Source organism: Pipistrellus kuhlii, unplaced genomic scaffold, assembly GCF_014108245.1.
Source record: "Pipistrellus kuhlii isolate mPipKuh1 unplaced genomic scaffold, mPipKuh1.p scaffold_m20_p_4, whole genome shotgun sequence".
NCBI classification, from domain to species: domain Eukaryota; kingdom Metazoa; phylum Chordata; class Mammalia; order Chiroptera; family Vespertilionidae; genus Pipistrellus; species Pipistrellus kuhlii.
In genome coordinates this window covers 68157725-68181743 of record NW_023425540.1, presented here as the reverse complement: position 1 = coordinate 68181743, position 24019 = coordinate 68157725, and the positions used below count along the sequence as shown (strand labels likewise).

At 43.0% G+C, this 24019-nt stretch overlaps 1 protein-coding gene across 1 annotated transcript in view; it reads right to left on the bottom strand.

Annotated features, from left to right (window-relative positions):
• Positions 1 to 918: 918 nt before the first annotated feature.
• LMNB1 (lamin B1) overlaps positions 919 to 24019 on the bottom strand; it is a 39542-nt gene continuing 16441 nt past the window's right edge. Inside the window, exons 2-11 of the mRNA XM_036409782.2 lie at positions 22465 to 22621; positions 21689 to 21814; positions 19940 to 20110; positions 18147 to 18272; positions 13069 to 13289; positions 11519 to 11744; positions 10555 to 10659; positions 7328 to 7447; positions 4247 to 4354; positions 919 to 1729 (exon numbers count right to left, since the gene is read on the bottom strand). Coding sequence (XP_036265675.1) covers positions 1688 to 1729; positions 4247 to 4354; positions 7328 to 7447; positions 10555 to 10659; positions 11519 to 11744; positions 13069 to 13289; positions 18147 to 18272; positions 19940 to 20110; positions 21689 to 21814; positions 22465 to 22621 — 1402 coding nt within the window. The 3' untranslated portion in view covers positions 919 to 1687. The remainder of the gene's footprint in view (positions 1730 to 4246; positions 4355 to 7327; positions 7448 to 10554; positions 10660 to 11518; positions 11745 to 13068; positions 13290 to 18146; positions 18273 to 19939; positions 20111 to 21688; positions 21815 to 22464; positions 22622 to 24019) is intronic.

Here is a 24019-nt window from a genome sequence, read left to right as displayed (position 1 = left end):
GAGTTATTTTCCAGGGAAAGCTGGCAGTCTGTGCACAGCTTACCGCAGGAATATTTTAAGAGAAAAGCAAACATTGACTCTGGCTTAGTTCCTGACAGGTTATCATCTGTTAGGTGGTTCAGATAGTCCACGTTCAATAAGATGAACTCAGTTAGCTAAAGCAATCACAAGACAAAATTTCCCCAAACGACACCCCAATTACCATGATACCTAACAAAGGTACCCCTGCCACAGCAAACGCCTACCTGTATTTCATATCATTCATTCCTTATCCCTCAAAAGGTGGCTTTAGGCAATATCTTTTTGCCATTTTAAAAGGCAGTAAAACTAGGTTCTAGAAGTATAATCTCCACATTTTTCCCTTTGCCTCTTCCTTCCTCTCTCTTAAATCAATTCAAAATAAAATATAAATAAAAGGAGTGTCTTCCTCAATGTCTCTCCCACTGTCTGACCTATGTTCCCATTTAAGTCTTATTGTTAAACTAGAGGCTCAGTGCACGAAATTCATGGCCTGGGCCTGGCCAGCAATCAGGGATGATATGTGGGGTGACAGGCAGGGCTATTGGGGGGTGGGGAGGGGTGGTGCACGCACTCTGGCACCCACCTTGGCTGGCCTGGTGCTGCCCGCTCACCAGCCCTCATCTCCCCCCAGCCACCGCCATCACCAGTCACCTCCTCTCTCTGTGGGACTACCGGCAGGGCGATGGGGGACCCCTGCTGGCACCCACCTTGCTGGCCTGGGGCCTGTTGGCTGTGGGCAGCTCCTGCATTGAACGTCTCCCCCCTGGGGTCTGTGCATGTCATAGCGACCAGTAGTTCCACCATTTAGTCAATTTGCATATTAGGGTTTTATTATATAGGATAAGCTAAAAAGGATAAAGCACTGAGCACAAGTTAAAAGAAGACAGTAGATTAATATTAAAACAGCCTTTTATTTGTTAATGTCACATAAGAAATTTAAGCAAGTTACACTATCTTAAAAAAAACATAGCTAACGCATTTTAAGAGAAACCCTCCCTCCCCTTGCCCTCCCTCCCCCCATCCCCTGGTGAATTAAGAATCTAAAAGAAGTAACCATAAAACAAAGTTTTTTGGAATCCTTCATCCAGGGTGCTTACATGATTAGATTAATATTGCCATCTTACAAAATTTCTCTTTTCTATTTAAAAAAAAAAAAATTGTAGCCATGATTGTTTATTACAAAAAAATTCAGTACAAAATTGCGATATATTGAAAAACACTTTCCCCCCTCCCTCACAGCACCGTTATATGTAGCAGAGAATAGTCAAGAGCAGATTGCTAATCTACAATAGATGGAGCAATCTTCAAATTATGCCCAAACACACAGTGGTTTATTGACCCTCCCTCCCCTTCTCTTCTCATAAGAACTTAAAAAAAAACATACACATACAAAAAAAAAAATGTCAAAAAATTTGAGGGACCCTTTCCAAACAGTACAGTGAGTTCAGTGTCAATATTTCACATCTTGCAACAAAGTGTATGGATATGATTTCTTTTACAAAACTTTCAGTGTCAAAAAAGGAAATTAAGGCCATCATTTCGCAGCTTAAAAATTCACATAAAGGAAATATAAAAATATTCTGTGCTTCTGAGAAGGCTCTGCACTGTATGTAGGTAAGGATTACCATCCTTCGTTACTTCGAGGAAGACGGTCGACTTGATAAGTTCACATAATTGCACAGCTTCTATTGGATGCTCGAGGGGCTCCCTGGTGAGGAAAAGAGAAGAGAAATCAGTGCTAAGAAAGTGGATCTCGGTATTTTAACGAGAGATGCTACAAATCCGTATCTTCAAGTATCATCATCGTTTCTCACTTATCCTTTTTCACCTGTCCCTCACGGAATTCTTCCCCAGAAAACGCTAACAAATTCCAGCACAGTGATTCTCAACTCCGGCTTCACTAAGAAAATAAATTCTGACCTAGGTCCCTAGATCAATTAAATGAGAATCTATTTACATAAAATGTTAACATTCCTAAGTAATTCTATAATAATATGCAACCAAAGCTGGAAACCACTGTCCACTAACTTCCTTCCGTAAGTTAGGAAAGAGATGGATGGAATCCATCCTAAAGAACCACGTCAGCGAATACGCTGCTGGCTCCTCGGCGTTCCGTCCCGAAGCACTTGCACGGGGCTCATCCTCACATGTGAAAGCCACCAGAAAAGCTCCCCATCAGCTCGCACGGCCACTGGATTCGTTCACTACCATGAAGTCAAACTTGCTGATCTGTCCTTCTATCTCCGTCTCCTAAACCTCGACGTTATTTTCTCTGATCGCAAAAGATAAAAACCTCACACATCTTTAACTTCTGTTTTCCTTCTCTCAACCTCAAGCTCAGCCACTGTGCCCTAATGAGTCTGCATTTTAATAGTTCCTCAGAGCCCTGGTCTAGTAGCTCGGTTGGTTAGAGTGTCAGCCCGATACTCCAAGGTCAGGGCACAAACAACCATCAACCACTAAATGGAATGCATAAATATGTGGAACAACAAGTCTCTCTCTCTCTCTCTCTCTCTCTCTCTCTCTCTCTCTCTCTCCCCCCCCCCCACCCTCTTCCTTCCTCTCTCTAAATGAATTAAAAAGAAAAAGAAAAAAAAAGAGGGACAGTCCCTTTGTACCTCTGCAATCTCCCTTGTACAGTCAATCCTCGTAGTTTCAATTTCCCCTCTGCTTCAAAATGTGCAGCCGCTACTTGCCTGGGTGTTCTACCGCCTTCCAGTCTCGCCTCTTTCTCTCACACCCGGCAACACAACTGGATGCACCGATACACCTCGTGCTTGAGTCTTGACATGCCCCCCGGGGGCACTAAAGATCACCTCAAACTCTCTGCCGCGCCTCCCCTAAGGAAAGAGGGGAGACTTTGGCCCTCCCCTGAAGCGGCCTTATACTAACCGCTCTGGCTGGGAGAATGCCTGGGCCCAGCCTGTAAGCGATCCAGCGTTCTGCTTTCACCCTCTTGGGAGGGAGCTGCCACGTTGTAGAGCTTGGGCTGAACGCTGAGCAGCCACAGGGGGAGAGATGTGAGGGACATTCCGGCGCCAGCCAAGCTCCCAAAACTGCTTGATTAACTCAGTCTCTTTCACGGGAAGCAAGATAATCTTGCAGCTGAGCCCAGTCAAACCACCGAATCATGGGAAGGAAAAAAACCATTGTTTTAAGCCACTAAGTTTTGGGGTGGTTTGTAGTGTAACAACAAATAATTCAAACACCCTCAGAACATCATCGTCTGCATCTTATGCCCAAACAACTTCCCGTCCTTCAGAACACTGGACAAGCAGCTTTCCCGGAGACCTCAGCTACTCCAGCGGCCGGCCAACTACAGCTCCCGCTGTTATCAGACATTATTTTACTCCCGGTCATTACAACGGTTCTTTAAGGGCGAGAATCGGATCTGGGGCTTGTTTCTCAGTGAAGCCAAGTCTACAGTATCTATTCTTAAATAGTCCCTGAAATGTATGAAGTATCCAGGCCAAGAGTTCATTCTACCTCATCTAGCCCACCTCCAGTGGTTCTCCACCATGGGGACTACACACTAAGATAATGTTCATTTGGAGCAGGATTGGGACTCATAAAGCAAAGCGAACAGACCTATAAAGCTGGAGACAGGCTTATGGAAATAGCAGCTTTGATTAATGATCAGACCCAAGCAGCTTGAGAATATAAACTGAAGGCTCATTAGTTATTAATAATTCCAATTTAATTAGAATCAAATTTGGAACTTCTTTATTTTAAGGGCTCTCAAAAGCCCAAGCACCAGCTACAACCCATCTTGCAATTAGATGATTAGGAACTTAATATAGCATCAATTTGGTTTCCTTCTGAAGCCAAATATTGCTCTTTGTTATTTTTTTTTTAAGTTTACATGCTGATGCTTACTCTAATTTCGAGGTGTGAACTTCTCAATCACAGAATCCTTAAGGAAACAATTTTGAGCAGGCATTCCAATTACATATGCTTCATAAGTGTCACACATGTCCTACCGAACTATGTACATTAAAAAAACAACAAGACAAAACTGAAATTGTATATAATGAGAAAACAATGTTTTAAAAAGGCATGCCAGCATTTTCTTGCAGTCGCCTGATGGACTATCCCCAGTGTCTCCTCAGGAAAAGCAGCCCCCACTCATAGTTCACTGCTCTGGCTCATCAAGCACAAGGGAAAACCAAACTCCATGTTAATTCCATTAATAACATTTAAAGCAGATATATTGAAGTAACAATACCTGCTGGTGGAAAAGTTCTTCCTCGATAGCCACTTCAGCTACTTCCTCCTCCTCCTCTTCCTCTTCCGGTATGGTTGTTTTAAAGACTGTACTTCTTTGGGCCACCTCCTAAAAGCAAGAGGAGTTGAAGCCACACGTAAGTTTAAGAAATAGCATTCCTACACCGGGGACGTTGTGTAAAGTGGCTCATCGGTAGCTTTAGCTCCTGAACAGGAATTTTTGCATAATCAGAGGCAGTTCTTAGATCTTCAGTATTCCCTGCAGAGAAGCTACTGGTATCCAATTTGAGAAGGTCCCACTGCTTCTTATCTCATTCTGTTATCCAAATCCTGTAAGTGATTTGGCAGATTGAATTCTTATAGCACTTCACGTGAATGCAGAGTTAAGGCTCTCACGTGGCTCCACCAAGAAGAAGGTGCCAAATAAATGCTGAATAAAATGAAGCTGGAGCCCTGGCTGGTATGGCTCAGTTGGTTGGGCACTGACCCGTGCACCTAAAGGTTGCAGAGAAGATTCTCAAAAAACTTTTGAAGTGCACAGCTTTCCTCAACTCATCTTAAAATAAGGAAAGATTTTTTCAAAATCTGTTGCAGATTCTTCACCTTCTAGCTTCTGGCGGCTGAGCTATGTGACATTTACTGTTTTCTGGGGTATAACTACTCAGGGCGTTTTTGTTAATGGAGGAGCAGAGGGTTAAGTTAAGATGTCGCTGTATACGGCAGTAATCATTTTCATAGATAAATTTCAGTTGTGCCTATATTCTGCAAGGTACAGAGACACTGCTTTATTTTTTATTTCCCTCATATAAAGACATTTTACTTTCTGTGTTTTTAACCATCCAACACTCCCTCCCTCATTTCTCAGTCAGAGCCCCCATTTCACTGGACACCCACCTGTCCCACGGAGTGTGACCCCGCCGGGGAGGGAGACTCAAGCCCCAGCATGGCCTCCTGGCCCCAGCACTGGGTTAGAGGCGGGCACAGTAAGACACGGGAAGCCGCTCTTTCCCATACCGATCCAGCTCCAGGGGCGGCCAGCAGCCATCCTGAATCCATGAGGGAGACAGCGCGGGAAGCGGAGGCAACAGGAGGACCCGTGGGACACTGGGTGAGCCCAGGGGTCAAGCCTACTACCTCTGGAGATTTGGTTCTGTGAGCCCACACATTCCCATTCTTTTAAAGCCAGTCTCATTGGGTTTTCTGACACTTTCCATGACTCAGTAAGAAGGAAATGGGCACAGAAAATGAATCTGACTTGAGCCAATTACCTTCAAGGTTACAGAAAAGTGGCCTTTATGGTGATGAATACAGATCGTTGCAAACATGGTCTGGGAACACAGTCTTGTGGAATTAGACAGCTGACAAAAGTACTCGTGACAAGTCACAGGAATCAGTAACTACATTGTGATACCGCCCCTTGCTGCTGACAGACGTCACTAACAGAGCCTAGCAAACAGGAAGCAAACGTTTGTGTGTTTTTTTTAAAAATAGACAAACCATCCAATGGATCTGACAGTCAGTGGTCTAATTATGAAGGGAAACCCGAACTTCCGTTCGCTTCATGGAAACGTCACTATGACCTCACGCCCACCCAGGCTCTGGCACCTGCTTTATTCATGTCATTATATCTCTAGTGTGGGTTTCTGAACCTGCTGCGTTCCAAATATCCTCCTATTAAGATCACCTCTAAGATGGAACACCTTTTCACACAGAAAAGAACGCTCTGGGTGGCAACCAGATCCCACGGCTCACACAAGCCGATTTCATCTGCCTTCCCACAGCGCCTTCCAACCTAGCGCACTCCGCCCCTACGGGTTCCGAAAGGGACATGTGCTCTGCCCACGTCAGTTACAGGGAACCACCAGCCCAGGGGCTACGGAAATCCCAGCACCGAGGCGGCGGCACCAGCCACCGCTGGGAAGGCCTCCAAAGGGCTGCAGGCAGCTGGCCAGGGCCCGCGCAGACAAACAGGAGGGAGACCCCGCACTGGAAGCCTGTGAATTACTGAGGGCACTGTAAGCACTCCCCTACCTGGAGAACCCAGCGGGCATTTGGAGGTGAGAGTCCCAGATGCACCCCCAAAACTAACACGGCTAGACTGAGGCCTACAGACAAGACAGATGCCGTTCCATCCCAGCCTCAGCCTGAGACCAGGGGCGCTCCGCATCCTTCAGCGGGTCCCTTGCGTGGAGCAGTTAGTCATCAGCGCGCTGACAGCTCAGTTAATCACTTTATGTCTCTGAACTTAAGTGAAAGTCCATGTTTGATTTTTTAAAAAATGTATCCAGGAAATTCTTACTAAATGCCTACTGTGTGCCAGGCACAATGCGAGAACAGGTCCTTGCCCTCCATATACTCACTCTCCAGTGAGGGGCCCATCTGGCCGGCGTGGGGTAGGGCACGAGGCCTGCACCTGGCCCTTCGGGAGAGAAGCAGCCCTCGGGGCACTGGGATTTGCCCGAGGCCACTCCCTTGCACAGACACGTGTGTCTCCTGGTGCACGAGAGCACACTCATGGGTGTGTGTGTGTGTGTACGTGGTAGGGGCACAAGGTGACTTTATCTGACATTTGGGGATGGGTAAGGTGCTTTGACAAGAATTCTAGGCCTGACATGTTTGAAAACATACACATCAAGCAAATCCAGTTTCACACACACTGACAGCCAGTGACAAGGTTGGTAACACTATGTTCACAGAGGCCAGATGCTGTTCCAAGCACCTCCCAGGACTGTCTCATGCTGCTGCTCTCACTGTATCAATGTCAGCTCACTTACATTGCCTTATCTCCGTTTTGGAGAACACTAAGCCAGGGAAGGAAGCTGCCAAGGGCACACAGCCGTGTGCATGGGGACCACGGCTTGGCCAGGCTCACTGAGCCTCTGCTGTCACCAGTCAGGACTCCGACACTCATACTGCATCCCCACGTCTGAAGTCAGCGTCCCCTGAATTATGCGGCAGCCCTGGTCTGAGTTAAGCAACCGGTCACTTTTTTATTTGATTTCTGCAAAGAAGCCACACTCGCGTGATGAACTTTTGGGTGAGGCGGACATGGCAGGGGTGCTGATATCATGAAAGGCCGTACCTCTCCCTGAGAATTTCTCAGGATGACCTTCACGTCTTCGCCAGTGCCCCAGGAGTTCTGGTTCTTCCAGATGAGGTCGGTGGGAGGGCTGGCTGTGACACCCGCGTTTGCAGCCCAGATCTGGAAACAAAATCAGGACGTCAGTCCACTCAGAACCCATATCCGCCTGCCGATGACAGCACCATTATGAGAGAGCTGAACACCCAGGAGGGCAGATTCTAAAGGCCTCAGACCTGTGCCCTAGCTCCAGACCCGCTACATTAACTGGCTGTGTCAAGGAGAACCCGCACAACTTATCTGGGCTTCAGCTTCCTCCGCTGATAAGTGAAAATGATGACACGGGGCTGGGAAGTAAAGTTGCCTACATTCACCTCCTAGTTCCTCTGCATGTCAGCTTACCCTGGAGAAAGTTACCTTACTGTTGTCATCCATAAGATGGGATGGATGTACCTAGAAGATTGACATTTTTATCCAGGACAAGGGGTGGCTGGCTTGCTCAGTGAATCCGAGTTCTCACTGTCAGCATTCTATTAGCCCCCTGAGTTCATGTGAAGGGAGCCTCTGGCCCCTCCCACAGTATCTGTGGTCCAGCTGCCTGCAGCAGGGATCCAGGAGGACTAACTTCTCTCAGACCTTCTGGGGGAGACGGCCTATAGAGAATACTCATGGACAGTGGTATGTCTCTAACCAGGAACTGTGTGAAATGGAACTCCAAAAAGATACAGGAGCCTTAACCGGTTTGGCTCAGTGGCTAGAGCGTCGACCTGCAGACTGAAGGGTCCCAGGTTCAATTCCTGGGCATGCATCTTGGTTGCAGACACATCCCTAGTGGGGAGTGTGCAGGAGGCAGCTGATCGATGTTTCTCTTTCACCGATGTTTCTACCTCTCTCTCTCTTCCTTCCTCTCTATAAAAAAACCAATAAAAAATACATATATTTAAAAAGATACAGGAATGTGACTGCTATTGAAACAGGCAAAACAAAGAAGACAATTACATTTTCCCTTTCATCAGCATGAGAATTCTGCCATATTTTTAATGTACTTACTGGCAGAAGAATATGGGTAAAGTGGAAAAAACTTTAGAGTAGAAAATGTAGGTGTGAATCCTGGACAACTCATTACACCTCTACACCTCAACAACACAGCAACCTGTCCCGATTGTCCTGAAGAACCACATGAAACGAGGAAAGTTCTCTACCAGTAACTTGTTTTACAACACAACGGGCTATCTGATGGCGGAAGAAGACTGGAGATGGTCCAGGCCAGTATACTTCCAAATGCGGGAAAGCCTATGGAGGAGCCCTTTCTCGTCAGATGCCCACTTGCAGCTCCCAGGCCTTCCATCGGCATTACACGTGGCAAGGGCCAGGGGGCATGTCCTGGGAGAAAACTGGAAAAGGAATGCATCTGAGCAGACTTCCAGATTATTTGGAACCTTAGTGTTTTCCTAATTGCGAGCAAAACTTTTCACCAGTCCACATGGAATCGCGTGGTTGGTTTCGTGTTAATAATAATCATAAAATATCAGCAATCTTACTGGGTAATTTAACTTAAAAGTAATAAATATGTCCCAGAGCAGAGTGGCTGTGAGCTCCAGAAGTGTGGCTGGTCCAAATGGAGATATGCAGAAAGGACATAAGTTGGAAGAATCAATTCAAAAAAAAGTAAACTATCTGACAATTTTTTATATTGATTCCATGTTGAAATGGTGATATTTTGGATATACCGGATTAAATAAAATGTAGTGCTAAAGTTAATTTCACATCTTTCTTTACTCTTTTTAAATGTGGCTACAAGAAAATTTACAGTGACCTGTGTAGTTCTTTTATTTCTGTTCTAGAATTTTAAATTCATCTTTGCTATCGCCTCTTACAATTTTATAGATAAATCACTTATCACTAACGTGCTTCTCACATTTCATGATACAAACTAGAGAGAAAAAAAGTACTCCAGTATTTTATATGACAACTGGCTTCTCCCCTCGCCCTACAGAATGTATATCTATTCAGTCCTGCGGAATTATATGCAGTGGAAAATGCAGTGATTGGCATAATGGCTTCACATTACTTTAAAGAGATAGAGAGCACACTCAAATCTGAATCTTCTGAATTAAAATGTTAGATGCTTTCCACTACATTATGCAGCTTCCATAAGACAAATAATAAAAACTGAGCAATTTTCTCACTATAGTAATTACTATGTAAAGGAAAGGATAATGTAATTAGGGTATTTGTTCCCATTTTTACCCATGATTATAAAATTAGCATCTGACATTTTCACAATATGGCATCAAGCTCTATGAATAACTTTTAAAAGATAAGTTCTAACCTCTTCAGCTTTTGCTCTTAGACACTTAAGTAAGGTTTATATCCATCCAAATTTAAAACATGTTTAATATTTTTAAAAGAATTGATAAAAAGCCATCTCTACATTCTCTAGGGATGAAAACAGTAACTTGTTAAAGATCTCTATCAAAGCTAACATATTGTTTGCTAAAGCTACTTACTAAGTAGAGCAAAGGAACCTGGTGCTTAATCAATGAAAATTCTCTGAAAATGAGCAAATGATATTTAGCCACTAGTGAAGATACAGTGTTTCAGAACACAGCAATAGAGAACCACTTAGAATTCAAAACAAATCAGAATGGCACATAGCCCATCTCTCTAAATCTTTTACATATCATGTAAAATCCACATGTAACTATTTTTGGTAAAATATTATGTTTCAAGGAGTGGCTCTTTAAGCAGTGCCTATCACCTAATGACTTCTATTGAGAACGTAAGTAGTCCCTATCCCAGCACTAGAGATGGTGACTAAGGTGAGTGGGGCCTGGACATTACCCACTGCCCACATTCTGATACTCATCTGAGACTAAAGGCTGTCGCGGTGAGGCTGATCCCAGCATAACAGATGGTCTTCCTAACTGTTCTCTATGCCAAGCAGTTATCTTCTCAAGGACCCTGGGCTACAATTACCAGTCAGGAGACAGCTGTTTTACTTGTTCAGACAAAACAGAAAGAATTCATAGGTCAATTCTTTCACTTTTAATAGACAACTGCAACTCTCACTAACACAGACCTTTTAAAATCTTTAATAGCATGTGTGATTTCCTAATGATGTCAAAGATGTTTTAATGTGCATTTCTAAAATGCTTCTCTTTAAGCCAACCATTTTCCTGAAATACTGATAGGTAAGACAATGAAGTTAAATGACTAAATCCACTTACTGTAACAGTCTGCCCTGCCTTCAGCACATATCTTGAGGTATATTTGTAACTGACTGATGTGTCTCCTATTTTTCTGATCATCTCCCAGCCTCCCATTGGTTGATCCTATTCAGAGAAGAAAATAAAACAAGGTCACTTCAAATACACAGAGAGCTATGGAATAATCAAACAAATGAGTCTATAAAGGAAGTTAATCTAGCTTTATGGCTGACTCCCATGATTCCTATTTTCCTATAATACAAAGAAAATACGGTGCCCTGGCCAGTGTGGCTCACTTGGTTGGAGCATCATCCCATACACCAAAAAGTTTCACGTTCAATCCCCAGTAGGGGCACATTCAGGAGGCAACCAGTTGATGTTTCACTCTCACTTTGATATTTCTCTCTCTCTCTTCCTCTCCTTCTCCCTCTCTCTTCCTTTCTCACCTTCACTCTCCTTCCCTCTAAAACAAAAACAGAGATAAAAAAAAAGAAAATATGGCTTTGTCATTCAGCAAAACTGCAACTTTGACCACACTGCAGATTAAATGTGGGCAGAAGTGGTCCAGATGCATTAGCATTCGTTCACTCCTTCATTTAGAGAGGAAATACCTGAGTCTGGCTTATATTTCCTTCTTTTCCTGAAGCTAATGGCTGTGAAAGAATACCCTCCATTCACACCCACACGCCAAGTTTTTCAGAAACCTTGAGAGGGCAGGGAGGAACAGTAATCATCCTCAGGAAGGCCACTGTGACAAAATGACCAGGAGTGAACAGAAGCCCTGGTGCTTCTGTAAGGAAGGGCTAATGAAGAAAACCTTCAAACCACTTCGCGCATCAGCTCCACTTCCCCCTCCTGGTGTCACTGATACTTTCTCCATGAACTTCGGTGAAGGCCACTAAATCCACGTAAAGGCTGAGGAGCTGTTACAATTGCAAGATAGCCCACCAGTCAGCAAAGTCTTGCTGGGGGAGAATTTTTTTACCTGTTCGGACGTGTTCTTCAAGCGGATAAATTTCCCGTCAACATCTATCTCTTCGATACAGATGTTCCCGGTGGCTGAGGCGGAATGAGAGATGCTAACACTGCTGCTCGCCTCCGATTCTTCCACGTCCACTCTCTTCCGCTTCCCCCTAGTGGTGCGCACGCTGCGACTGGAGGATGCTCGTGAGACTGTCACACGGGAGGAAGGGCTCGGCGAGAGCTTCAATCTGCAAGGAAACAGAATGCTCCGTTTATGAAACACACTTCCCCTCCTGCCTTAAAAGTGGGTGTTAAAACCCTGCACGTGCACTTCTAAAGCAAAGCACGACTGGCAATCTGTGAGACAAAGCCGGTGCACATCTTAACTAAGACAGACTTCTGTGCGGGAGGATGTCCACCATCGGTTTTCTTGAGAGTAATAGTAATCTGAATGCTTTCCCCAGGAACAGAATATAATAACCGTAATGCAGAAGGTTTGGAAAACCGGAAGAAACTGTCCTATCTACCATCACCCTACACAAACAATGTTATATTTACTGTACTTTTTAGTCTTATCATACCTGCATTTTCTTTTTACAAGATTATAATCACAACTGTACGCAATACTGAAATTGAATGGCTTTTGATTCTAAATCACGATACTTTTCCATTGGAACTTTTTTTCTGAGAATAGATGTTAAAAGGATTTATACACTAATCCTGATTTGAAAAATAAGTAGAAAGTCTCTTTCAGCAAATCTGATATTTTACAACTTGTTAAATTATCAAAACATTTTAAATCTCAAAGGAAATAAATAAATAGGTGTTATGCAAATTGAACCTCACACCCTCACGAGATGGCTGCATACAACCAGGCTGGCAAGGGGATTAGTGAGGGAAGACCAAACCACTGAACAAGCAGGCTGTGTGGGGTGACCAAACCAGCAGGGTGTTGGGGAGAGGGGGAGTTGAGGGTGACCAGGCCAACGGGAGGAGGCAGTTAGGAGCAATCAGGCCGGCAGGGAGGGGGCAGCTGGGGCAACCTGGCCAGCAGCAAGGAGCAGTTAGGAAAATCAGACCAGCAGGGTGGGGGTGAAGGGGAGACACAGTTAGGGATGACCAAGCAGGTGAGCAATTAGGAGCCAGAGGTCCAGGATTGTGAGAGGGATGTCCGACTGCCGGTTTAGGCCTAATCCCTGGGATTGGCCCTAAACCGGCAGTTGGACATCCCTCAAGGGGTCCCAGATTAGAGAGGGTGCAGGCTGGGCTGAGGGGACACCCCCCCACCCGTGCACGAATTTCATGCACTGGGCCTCTAGTAATTAATAATAATAATAATAATAATAATAGACTGATTGAACCACTGTTTTCGTTGCTGACATAGAAATATGATCTATTACTATGAACATTTCAACACCTAGGTGTTAAAAGAAATGACAGAGAAAATATTTAAAGTTAGCCTTGTTTTAAAATATAACCCAATCCTATCTACTCTCTTCTAAATAAAAAAAAAAAAGGGGGGGGGGGGGGAGGCAAAAAGTAGGCCGTAAAGCAGATGCCCGAGTTGCTCACCTCTCCTCTTCGCCTTCTAGGAGTTTCCTGTAAGCACTGATTTCCATGTCGAGGGCTAACTTTACGTCGAGAAGTTGCTCATAATCACTCAGCTGTTGCTGCATCTGGTCCCTTATTTCCGCCATCTCCCTCTCTTTGTCAGACAGCATGCGCCGAGAGTTGTCTCTTTCTTTGGCGAGCAAGTCCTCCAGCTCTTGGATCCTCTCCAAGCAGGCTCTAGACTGCAGATTCAAGGGGACACATTGACTTTCGAGGAACATTCCCACATTAGCACAGGCGGCTATTTTAAACCACCATCCTCTGCCTGGGTTGGAAAGCAAATAGAATCCTAAGGAATGTCTAAGAGGTTCAGAATGCAAGAGATTTTGATTTTAAGAATTTAAAACCCAAAATTCCTCCAATATAAAATGCAGCCCACAGGAAATGCTTTATAAAGGATATAGCCATCAAATGTGTCATAAATATACATGTAAGTTTTCCATATTTGACCAAATAAAACAGAATTCTAAAACTAGGGCTTTAATGAAAGTCAAGTCTGACTCCCTTACAATCCTTTTAGCTCAGAAGTATCAATCAACAAAGGTAAAGAACTAAAGAAAGATAAGAAACTCGTTGACAGAAGGAGACACAGGGGCGGGCAGTCTGAGAGTTGCTGGAACTATTGGGGACTCCACGGGGGCTCTGGCTGTCCCTTTAGGGAGAGTCCCTGTGGGACTGCTGTGCTCTCTCCTGCTCACCCCGCCCGCAAAGTCTAGCAACACAGTGTGCTCTGCAAAATATCGTTGTAAATATAAAGACTTCTGGTTTGGTATTTTAAAAAATTAGAAATTATACATCCCGTGCCAGGAAGTTAATCTTAGAAACCTTGTGGCTCCCCAGGTAATTATTCCTCTATATTTCTCCAAGACAGAATTCATCTCAGTAGCCTCAGAAAGCGACAGAGGCCATCAATTCAAAAGGACCGACGGACAGCTGAGGCCCTGGGAGCCGAGATAAAAGGAACGCTACATGGGTGCAGACACACTGCGCGCCTCAAGGAGATTTATTGCCGGCAGGGTGTGGGCAACAACTGTGAAACTGCCTTATACGTACACTGCGCTCGAACAAGTCAGTAAACAGGATGGAAGAAACCAGGTTTCTTACTCTCCGGGAGAAAAATTACAGGTAAACGAGGAAGGGAGCCTGAAATGTACCCTGAGGTACAGGGTAGGAGTCAGAGGCATCAGTACGAATCTGTATTTAGCTCAACATTCAGGCAAGGAGGCAACCAAGAGCGCAAACACGGGTTAGCATACATTCACGATGGCCTAGCTCTGCCTGCGGGAGGGCCGGGAAGCGGTGACCCCCAGTACCAGTGAGCACACTCAGAGCCCGACCCCATGTGCATGTATCTTCTCCTCAGGGCTCCTGGGAGAAATGGCAGACCTGAGGTGGGGGGCAGGGAGGGTACAAGATGAGCCAGCAGCACCTCAGAGCACCAGGAAGTAAAGAAGTGCTCCAAATGGGGGCCGTGGCAACCCCCACCCTGAGGAACTCCTATGGCCGAAGCTGGGGAAGAGATGTAGTACTGGATCATAGCCCGAGTGAAATATCCATGAGTTCACCCTGATGTGAACTAATACGTGAATAAATCAATGTGTCAACAGGGCAGAAGAACTACACCTCTACTTAAGCGTTCCGGTTAATAAATGCAGACAGTCCACCTCAGCATGTAGAGCTGAATCCCTGCCCTTCAGCCCTGACAGCTCGGAAATGAGTGTGGGGAGGGAAGAGCAGTCATCTGGTCGGGGAGAAACCTGGCAAACCCCACTTTACCCAACTGCGAAGACTGACATCACCAGGGATCTAACATGGATGTCACATCATCCCTGATTTGATGCAATAAGGGCACCTAAATACATGAACCAGGCTAATCAGGAGAAACGCACCCGATAAATCCAATCGGGAACAGTCTGTAGGATATCTGTTAGTGCTCCTCAAAACTGTCATGGTCATAAGAACAAGGGAAGCCTGAGAAGCTGTCCCAGACCAGGAGACTCGGGAGAGGCGTTCCCTGGAGCAGAAAAATAGCAGTAACAGAAGACGTGGTGAAACCCAAACAGTCTGGAGTCTACTACTGTCAGGTCTCAGTTCAGACCATGAACAAAATGCTAACCAATAGGGGCAACGGGGGAAGGGAGACAGGGGAACTGTCTGGACCATGTTTCCAACTTTTCGGTAAAGCCTGAATTATGCCCCCCAAAAAAAGTTGTTTAAAAAATAATCAATCAATCAATCAATCAATTATAATTCAGAGCAGCATCTAACATTCTGTATTAGAAGCAGGCCTTCTTCATAATAGTGATACCAAACATAGTCCCTGCCTCTGAGAGCTTGCACTTAGATGCATTTGCAAAAACAATGCTATAAACTGAGAAATACATTTTATCCTCTCGGTTTCTTATATGTTCTTTCCTCTAAAAATAAATAAATAAATAAATAAATAAATAAAAATTATATATATATATATATATATATATATATATATATATATGCAAGCTCTTCAATGAATTATCTTCTTCAATGAATCTCTTCACTTTATTCCCAGGTGGGAGGTAGACAGAATGGGCAACAAGATGGGATCTAAAGGGGCAGATGACATACATACTTTACAATGAAAAGAAATAAATGTTACAAATTAAAAAAAAAAAAAAAAAAGATAAAGGGGCTGATGAGACGAAAAGTTCCCAAGATTCAGAGAACCTCTGCGCCTGGATGTATAAACCCTGAAACACACCTATTGGTCTGTCGTTGATGCTCCAGAGTTCCTTAAGAGAGAAAAATCAAAATGTAGGCTAAAAAGGGTTTAAAGTTAATCTGAATCATTTTGTAGTTTAAATAGGAACATTTAAATTATATTTTAAATAGCTGCACTGCATCTGTTATGTGTGAAAAACATCGAACGGGACATGAGAAGCAGGCCTCCCTCCCAATCCTGCTGTCAGCTACAGAGGAGACCCTCGGCACTCACTAACCCAGTATCCACGTTTGGAAAGTGAAGAGGCCTAATTATCTGTAAGATCCCACCTCGAACTCTAAAATTTTATGACTGGCTTCTAATGGTCTTGTTTTTTATTTTATTTTTTATAGTTTGTAACAATTTATTGCACTAGTTTATTATGCTCTAGTTGCAATAGCAGTTTCCAGAGTCTGGGTGTAAGAAAACAAAAACTAAACATGTTTTCACAGGGCCACTGGACATGCCTGCATACAAAGATACTGACCAACAAATTATCTTAGCCAAAGTGAAAAGTCTAGATAGCAATGACAGAAATGCTGTAAGCAACATGTAAAAACCCCTAATTCCAGAACATAATAATGCTAGCATGTAGTATTTAAAAACATTTTCTAAAGTCAGCATTTGAAAGGCTATGTCCATTTTAAATAAAATTTAAGAAGTACTTCGCTAACATGCGTCATAACTTAAAGGAAATTCTGTGGCCTAAGAAGCAGAGTGATGAAACTGATATGACTCAACATTAATACTATTAAGGTATAACGACATTTAAGCATTGAGAGATGGCTTTTCATTTTTGATGATCTTTCTAGGGCTAAAATATATCAATGAATGAAGATATTCCTCAAGGTATATTCTTTGTCATAAAATCTGATATCAGTAATGAACGGGGGAAAGGATCACCCCTTCCCCACCTCCCCCAACAGAGAAATGTAAAACTGTTTTGCCTGAAGGATATGCTCCTCTTCTCTCGTATTTCCTAAAGAGTTAGCTCCAAAAATCCCCAGGATCCTGCCTGACATCACTGAAAATCTACTAAAATGAAGTTAACAAAAAAGCTTGCAAGGATGGGCACGGTATCTGATGGGCTCAGTCAAGTGGATTAAACAGCAGCCAAAGACATGAATAAGAAAAGCCAGGGAAACGTAAAATTGCAGGAGGAGGGACACCTGGAATATAATGTATTAAATGGAGAAAACGTAGTAAATGTCAAGTCAAAGTAAGAACAAAGAGGCCTGTTTTTGGAAAGGTACCTGTTAAGATGCTGTAACGGGGGGGGGGGGGGGGGGGGGGGGAAGAGTATTAAATTCCTAATAGAAAATCTTTGAAGAGATTGTGAAGTAAAGTGAAGAATCGGACATATAAAAAAAAGAAAAGAAAAAAGAAAAAGCCCAGCCAGTATTGCTCAGTGGTTAAGTGTCGACCCATGAACCAGGAGGTCACTGGTTCAATTCCCCATCCGCGCACATGCCTGGGTTACAGGCTTGATCCCCATTAGGGGGCGTGCAGGAGGCAACCAATAGATGACGTTTCTCTCTCATCCTTGATGTTTCTATCTCTATCCTTTTCCTTTCCTCTCTCTCTAAAAAAATCAATAAGAACATTTAAAAACAAACAAGCTGGAAACTAGGAAAGAAACCCATTGGTCAGTGTGCAGTCTCTGGGCGAGTTGTTCAACTCACCACTATGGTCGGGCTGGGAGAACTCAAAAGTCTTTTCAGCCTTACTGTTCCATGAAAACTTCAAAATACTACCAGGACAAAATAGGTCTAAAATAATGTTTATATCTATGGTGTCCGTAATAAAGTTCACATAACTGGCACTATAAAAGCTTCAATTTTATTTTTTTTATATTACCTTATTTTATACTTAAAGTAAGTCACTGTCTACTTTGTTTTCTAAATTCCTGCAATAAATGTTGTCAGTTTTATAATCAAGAAAAAGATGTCACTAAAATCAGAGAAAAAGAAATAAAGAGAAAACTTTAATCAAGAATAAGGTAAAAGTTTAATCTGATGTGTAAAATTTAAAACAAAATTTCCTCAAGAAAAACAGAAGCTCAGGTTACTTTCCAAGTAAGTAAGGTGAGCAGCGGATCAATCTACCAATTTAGGAATAACGGTCTTCTGCTCGGAGGACGTTCCGCAATGCAAAATGGAGAAACCTGGACGGCCCTGTGAACGCAGACAAACTCCACCCTCTCTGCAAAGTGGCTCGGGGCAGAGCAAAGCCAGGGGGACCACCCTGGTGGAGGTGGCTTCAAGTTCATCTTCGGTTCCTCGTCGGGGAAGATGTGACTTACCTCTTTCTGTAGATTAGAAAGCTGTGATGAAAGGCTCTCGATTCTCATACGACTTTCCATGAGTTCTTCCCTGGCGCTGTTGACCGAAGATGTGTTCATCTCTGACGAGAGCCTGGCATTCTCGAGCTAAAAGAAGAAGCAAGTGATCATCAGCCTTTTCTTTGTGAAACGGAGCACACAAATGAGGAAGCATGATTCATCTCAAGGAATTTCATGTCAAACCTCAGGGCTGCTGGTAACTGGTTGATGAAACAGGAAGAGCAGCATGAAGTTGGCAGACACGGGAAAAGTAACATTAAGTGCTTCAATGTCTGACCTTTAACAATGTTCACATACCTGGGTCTTTGCCCAACGTGTATTACTCCAACATTTTGTCCATTATATCTCTAATGTCTCCGATCAACATTTCTCTGTTGGGCAGTAGCAGTTTAACCATGGTAGGAAAACAAACATCAAATATTTCTAACCCGCCAAATAATACAGAATATAAAGAAAACAGGCAGAAAGCACTAATTGATAGATTACTTAAAACCAGACAGAAACACTTCCTTTCAGAAGCAAAAAAACAAAACAAACAAACAAAAAAACCCAGCTCCTCAGGTAATTCAATATCCTATTCCTCCAAATGCCCATAGTATTTATTCTGCATGTGCTCAGCATGCTTTTTTGTACGCCGTCTCTCCCCTGGTTCCCTTTGAGGCCACAGTCCATGTGATGGACCGACGGATCCTTACTTTGGCTCCTCCACTGCCCAGCACAATGCCTTGCACTGAACAAGTATTGGGCAATTGAATATGGGGCTTAAAGAACATCTCCCGCCGAAACTGGTTTGGCTCAGTGGATAGAGCGTCAGCCTGCGGACTGAATGGTCCCAGGTTCGATTCCGGTCAAGGGCATGTACATTGGTTGCGGGCACATCCTCAGTAGGGGGTGTGCAGGAGGCAGCTGATTGATCTCTCTCTCTCATCGATGTTTCCAGCTCTCTATCCCTCTCCCTTTCTCTCTGTAAAAAATCAATAAAATATATATATTAAAAAAAAAGAACCTTTCCCTTCCACCAACCAACTATTACATCATAAAATGAATTAAAACCACATGAACAGTGTAAGGCCATGCAACAGAAATTATTTTCAATACCTTTATGACCCTAAATTTCTAAACCTTCACTAATAATCCTTTCTAATTAAAACATGTGACATTTACCGCATCGGGGTAAAATCATTTCCTAGGAAAGCTTGAACTCATTGGTGATTTGATAGATTTTTGCATGGTCTGCTAATACAAAAGTTTTATAATATTTTTTCAATTAATAATAGTGGCAGAGGAAGAAGTGTCAGACTTTCCATTTGGCCTTTGTTCAAAAAGCCCCAAGCGTGTGATGCCATGGAGGTCAGAACTAGATGCAGCCCAGGGTTCATTTATAATTGCGTGGATGCGCAGGACGGCGTGATCAGCACTTGTTATTGAAAGAAAACTGTTTTCAGATGCCTTGGGTTTTACTGCTAGGACATGACATGACTGATCAGTGGAACAAAAAGATAAACCCTCATCTCAGGTAACATTAGAATAATCCTATTTCCTCTTAACAACTTCTAGCAGCATTTATTTAGCATGTGGTGAAAGCCAGGGAGTAGCGGGTGGGGGAGGAGGAGGGTCACTAGGGGAAAAAAGAGAGAAATATCTGTAATACTTTTAGCAACAAAGATAAATTTTAAAATAGAAAACTAGAACAGAGCAAAGGTGGCTGAGGTCATGGCTCAGCGTTTGAACCTGCCCGAAATAAGCGACCTTACTTTGGCGTGGTAGGTCTGCTCCAGCTCCTCCTTGTACATCTTGACCTGGGCATCGTGCTGCTCACGCATCTCGTGAAGGGCTTGCGCCAGCTTGTACTCATACTCGATCTGACGCCCGGAATCCACCTCTACCAGGCGAGTTTCATGCTTCCTTCTGGTCTCATTGATCTCCTGGGGGGGAAAGAGGAAGGAATATATAAAACCAGATTGCTTATCGTGGTAGCACTGGTACAAGTGTGAGTGGCATCAGAGCAACCTGGAGTTTAGGCACCCACCCTCGCATCTGTCCTGGCAGGCATGGGAGTATAGTTTTTTGCATTCATTTTCAAATCAGAAGATTTCAAGGGTGAAACTAATAAAGAAATGACAGCATCTCAAGCCCTGAGAATTCTATATTTCTTTTCAGTAGCACAGCAATTTATTTCTCTGAAGGCAAGAAATGGCCTGAGAGATGTAACCAAAGTACCATGCAGTTATGCATAACTATGTACACCGAATAGTAACTGGTTTTCTAAATTGTCATATTGATGATCCTAAGGAGACCTCTGAGAAAAATCCATGTGACAAGTTCAACTTGTAGGGACAACTTCAACTAGAAGATCTTTTCTTAGACATACTAAGATGCAATAATAGGCAGAGCAAGCTAATTTACATGAGTTATTGTAAGAGCTGCTGCTGAGGTATCAATACGGACTGATACAGAACCTTAACAATTAGCACTTTACTATCTTGAGTATTTTTATCTTGAGTATTTGTGACAATTCACCGTTAAAGAATAGAATGTAGGCTCAATCCTTTGCTCTACGTTTTAAGGAACTGTCCAAAACTAGAATGTCTAGAAACACAAGCCTGGGAGTCAAGTTTCCATTCCCGCTTCCAGCTCTGAAAATACAACAGATCGTTCTTTAATGACAATAATTAAAGAGGCCACAAGAGGGGGGTATAACCCACTGAAGTTCTTGTTCCTGTATCATCTTACTGCAAGTGTTTTCCTATGCCTTTCCTCATCTTTCTTTTAACACTTCTTTGGAGAGGAAAATGCATTGGACAGAAGCGCGCGCACACACACACACACCCACACACCCAGATAGCTATAAATGGTATGGGCACCAGCCTTCAAGAAGGCCCCCAGCGGTTGCTGCCTCCTGGTATTCACGCCCCGTGACGTGGTTGGAGTGAGAGATGAGAGTGAAGATGTATCACTTCGGGGATTAGCTTCCAGAGGATAATGAGGCCTCTGTCTTGCTCTTACTCTCTCCCTTATCGCTACTCTTGGGAGGAGCCACGTGGTGAGCAGCCCTCTGGAGAAGCCCTCACTGAGCTAACAGCTCCTGCCCACAGCCTGTGACGGAGCTGGGAAGCAGGTCCTCCAGCAGGTGAAAGCCTGACTGTAACCTCATGAGAGACCCTGAAGCATAACCATCCAGTGAGACAGCTCTCAGAATCCCCACCTCCAGAAACTGTGAAATAATAAAGGTCTGTGGCTTTAAGCTGCTAAGTTTTGGAGTAATCTGTTAGGCAATAATACACAACTAATACAGATGCGTAAACAGTAATTAACTGCTGTGACTAAGCCTTTATAAATCAGATGTAGTAAAATCATACCTGTTTTCTCAATATGCAGCCTTTTCGCAGCAGTGCCTTGAAAAATTTACCTACAAAATTTCTCCCATTATTTACATAAAAAGTTATAACAAAGCCTTTTGGGATCCCTCCACACGTTGAAAAGGTAAAATTATACGTAGTTACCTCCTCATACATGCTTTTACGGAACTCCAAGTCCTCCGTGAGGCTCTGACAGCGGTTCTCCAAATCCACTTTAAGGAGAGTTTCGTCGGCTAACTGTTTTTTGGCAGCAGTCAAGGAGGTCTCCAACTAACATAAGAAAAAAGAATTGATGGAGATTATACAGCAATCATATAGTAATAAACTTAATAGATATGGATGGAATCCAATCAAGTATTGCAACTTCTATGTAATTACAAGTGTATGAGAGTCCCTCATGGTAACTTTTATCCTTAAATGTGTATTCACAGTTGCTGTCTCACCCACAGAGTGCCACACCAAAACACCTCTCAAATCTGGAAACTGGCAGCAGGGAACGAACAGAGACTTCTCACTTACATTTCAAAACGCAAGCCCAAGATTTAGCTACCACTTTCATCTTTTCCTGTGTGTAGAGCATCGTATGACACCTTCTCTTTTCCTACCTCACATTTTGTTATAATAATGAGGCTTTGAGAGCAAGAAGCAGAAGAACATAATCAAGACACAATAATGACTAAAAGTGGAGGTGCTTGAAATAAGCCAGTCAATGAAAGAAAAACACCACATGATCTCACTCATTTATGGATAATAAAGAACATTATAAACTGATGAACAAAAAGATAGATACAGAGACAGTAAAGCATCAAATGGAATGTAAAATTACAGCAGGAAGGTTAGGGAGAGGTGGGGGAGATAAGAGATCAACCGAAGGACTTGTATGCATGCATATAAGCATAACCAATGGATGCAAAACTGACCTGGGCAATCTGATCCTTCAGATCCTCCAATTCGACTTCTAAACTTTTCTTGTCACCAAGTGCAGTGGCCAGAGCCGCATCTTTAGAATTCAGTGCTGCTTCATATTCTCGGAGCTTCATCTGGGCTCCATTAAGATCAGATTCTTTCTTAGCGTAACTGCGAGACAAGTGAAGAAGCACAAGGCATCAAGTTCTACCCCTGACGTGAGGCCTTCTCCCACCCTGCTCAGGGACAAGCAGGAGAGGCCGTTTATCTAAACGCTGCCATAAGCTGCTAAAATCAGAGAAGCAATTCTGAAGCATTGGGTGGACAACAGCTTTCCCTTTCAGTACCTTCCCTAGCAGAAGTCCACGGGGACCAATGTACCACAATCCTGGTTATCTCTGAGGAAGAACACATGTGCTCCTTGTTCTATAAAAAGGAATTACATGTTTCTGTAAGAAGACTCTTTTTTTTAAACATATATTTCTTAATCTATTAGTCAAATCACAATTCAGTTCTTCTTGTATAAAGATGCACTGAGGGGGAGGAATCAAAATAAAACAAAAATGGGAATTTCTTCTAAATTCTTATTGGCTATCGCATCGGCTATGGGCTCTGACACCATTGCCGTCAAACACACACAGAGGCCTGCGGACTAGAGGCAAAGTCAATCATGGTGTTGGGTTCTCTTCCTACAGTCTTACCACTAAGTTCCCCAACTGTACCCTTCAGCTTTTCCTTGTTAAAATATTGTATGGATTCCATCCAAGAGTATGCTGGTAAATGTTTAATAACCAACTCTGGTGTGGTGGTGGGGGCGTTGGCATGTATGAGACATATATGCAGGCATGTATATATGATTCTCACACATTTTTTTAAAAATAAGTATTTATTATTTTTAATACAACGAATATTATAAACCAAAGATGAAAAGGACCTATAAATCAAGATATAAAATGAGATTAAACAAGTGAAAAATAAAGTTACTATAAAAAGCAATTTTGTAACTTGGTATCATATAGAAACTCCCTTGATGTAAGAACTAAAGGACCCCAACTTACAAGCCTTTCCATTCCTTACATAGGAGGTGATTTTTAGGACTTCCTTAACTATAACTTAGGGTGTCTCTGAAGGAAAATTAATTACTTTAGTTTACATTATTAACTACCCAAAAAATGAGATCTAAATTGAAGTTTTTCTTTTAAATATCACTTTTTATTAAGTAGAGTTCTATATTATAATATTAAGGTTCCTTTGGATATATTTTGTCAAGTAATTAACTCTTAAAAGTATTTTTTCATTCAAATAATTCTATTATCATTAATTATAAATTAACATCAAAATTCTCAATATATGCTCTTAATTAAAACTGCAATTGTAGAAGATTATTTCTTTTTTTTTTAAATATATTTTATTGATTTTGTACAGAGAGGAAGGGAGAGAGACAAAGAGCTAGAAACATCGATGAGAGATAGACATCCATCAGCTGTCTCCTGCACACCCCCCACCGGGGACATGCCCGCAACCAAGGCACATGCCCCTGACCAGAATCGAACCCGGGACCCTTCAGTC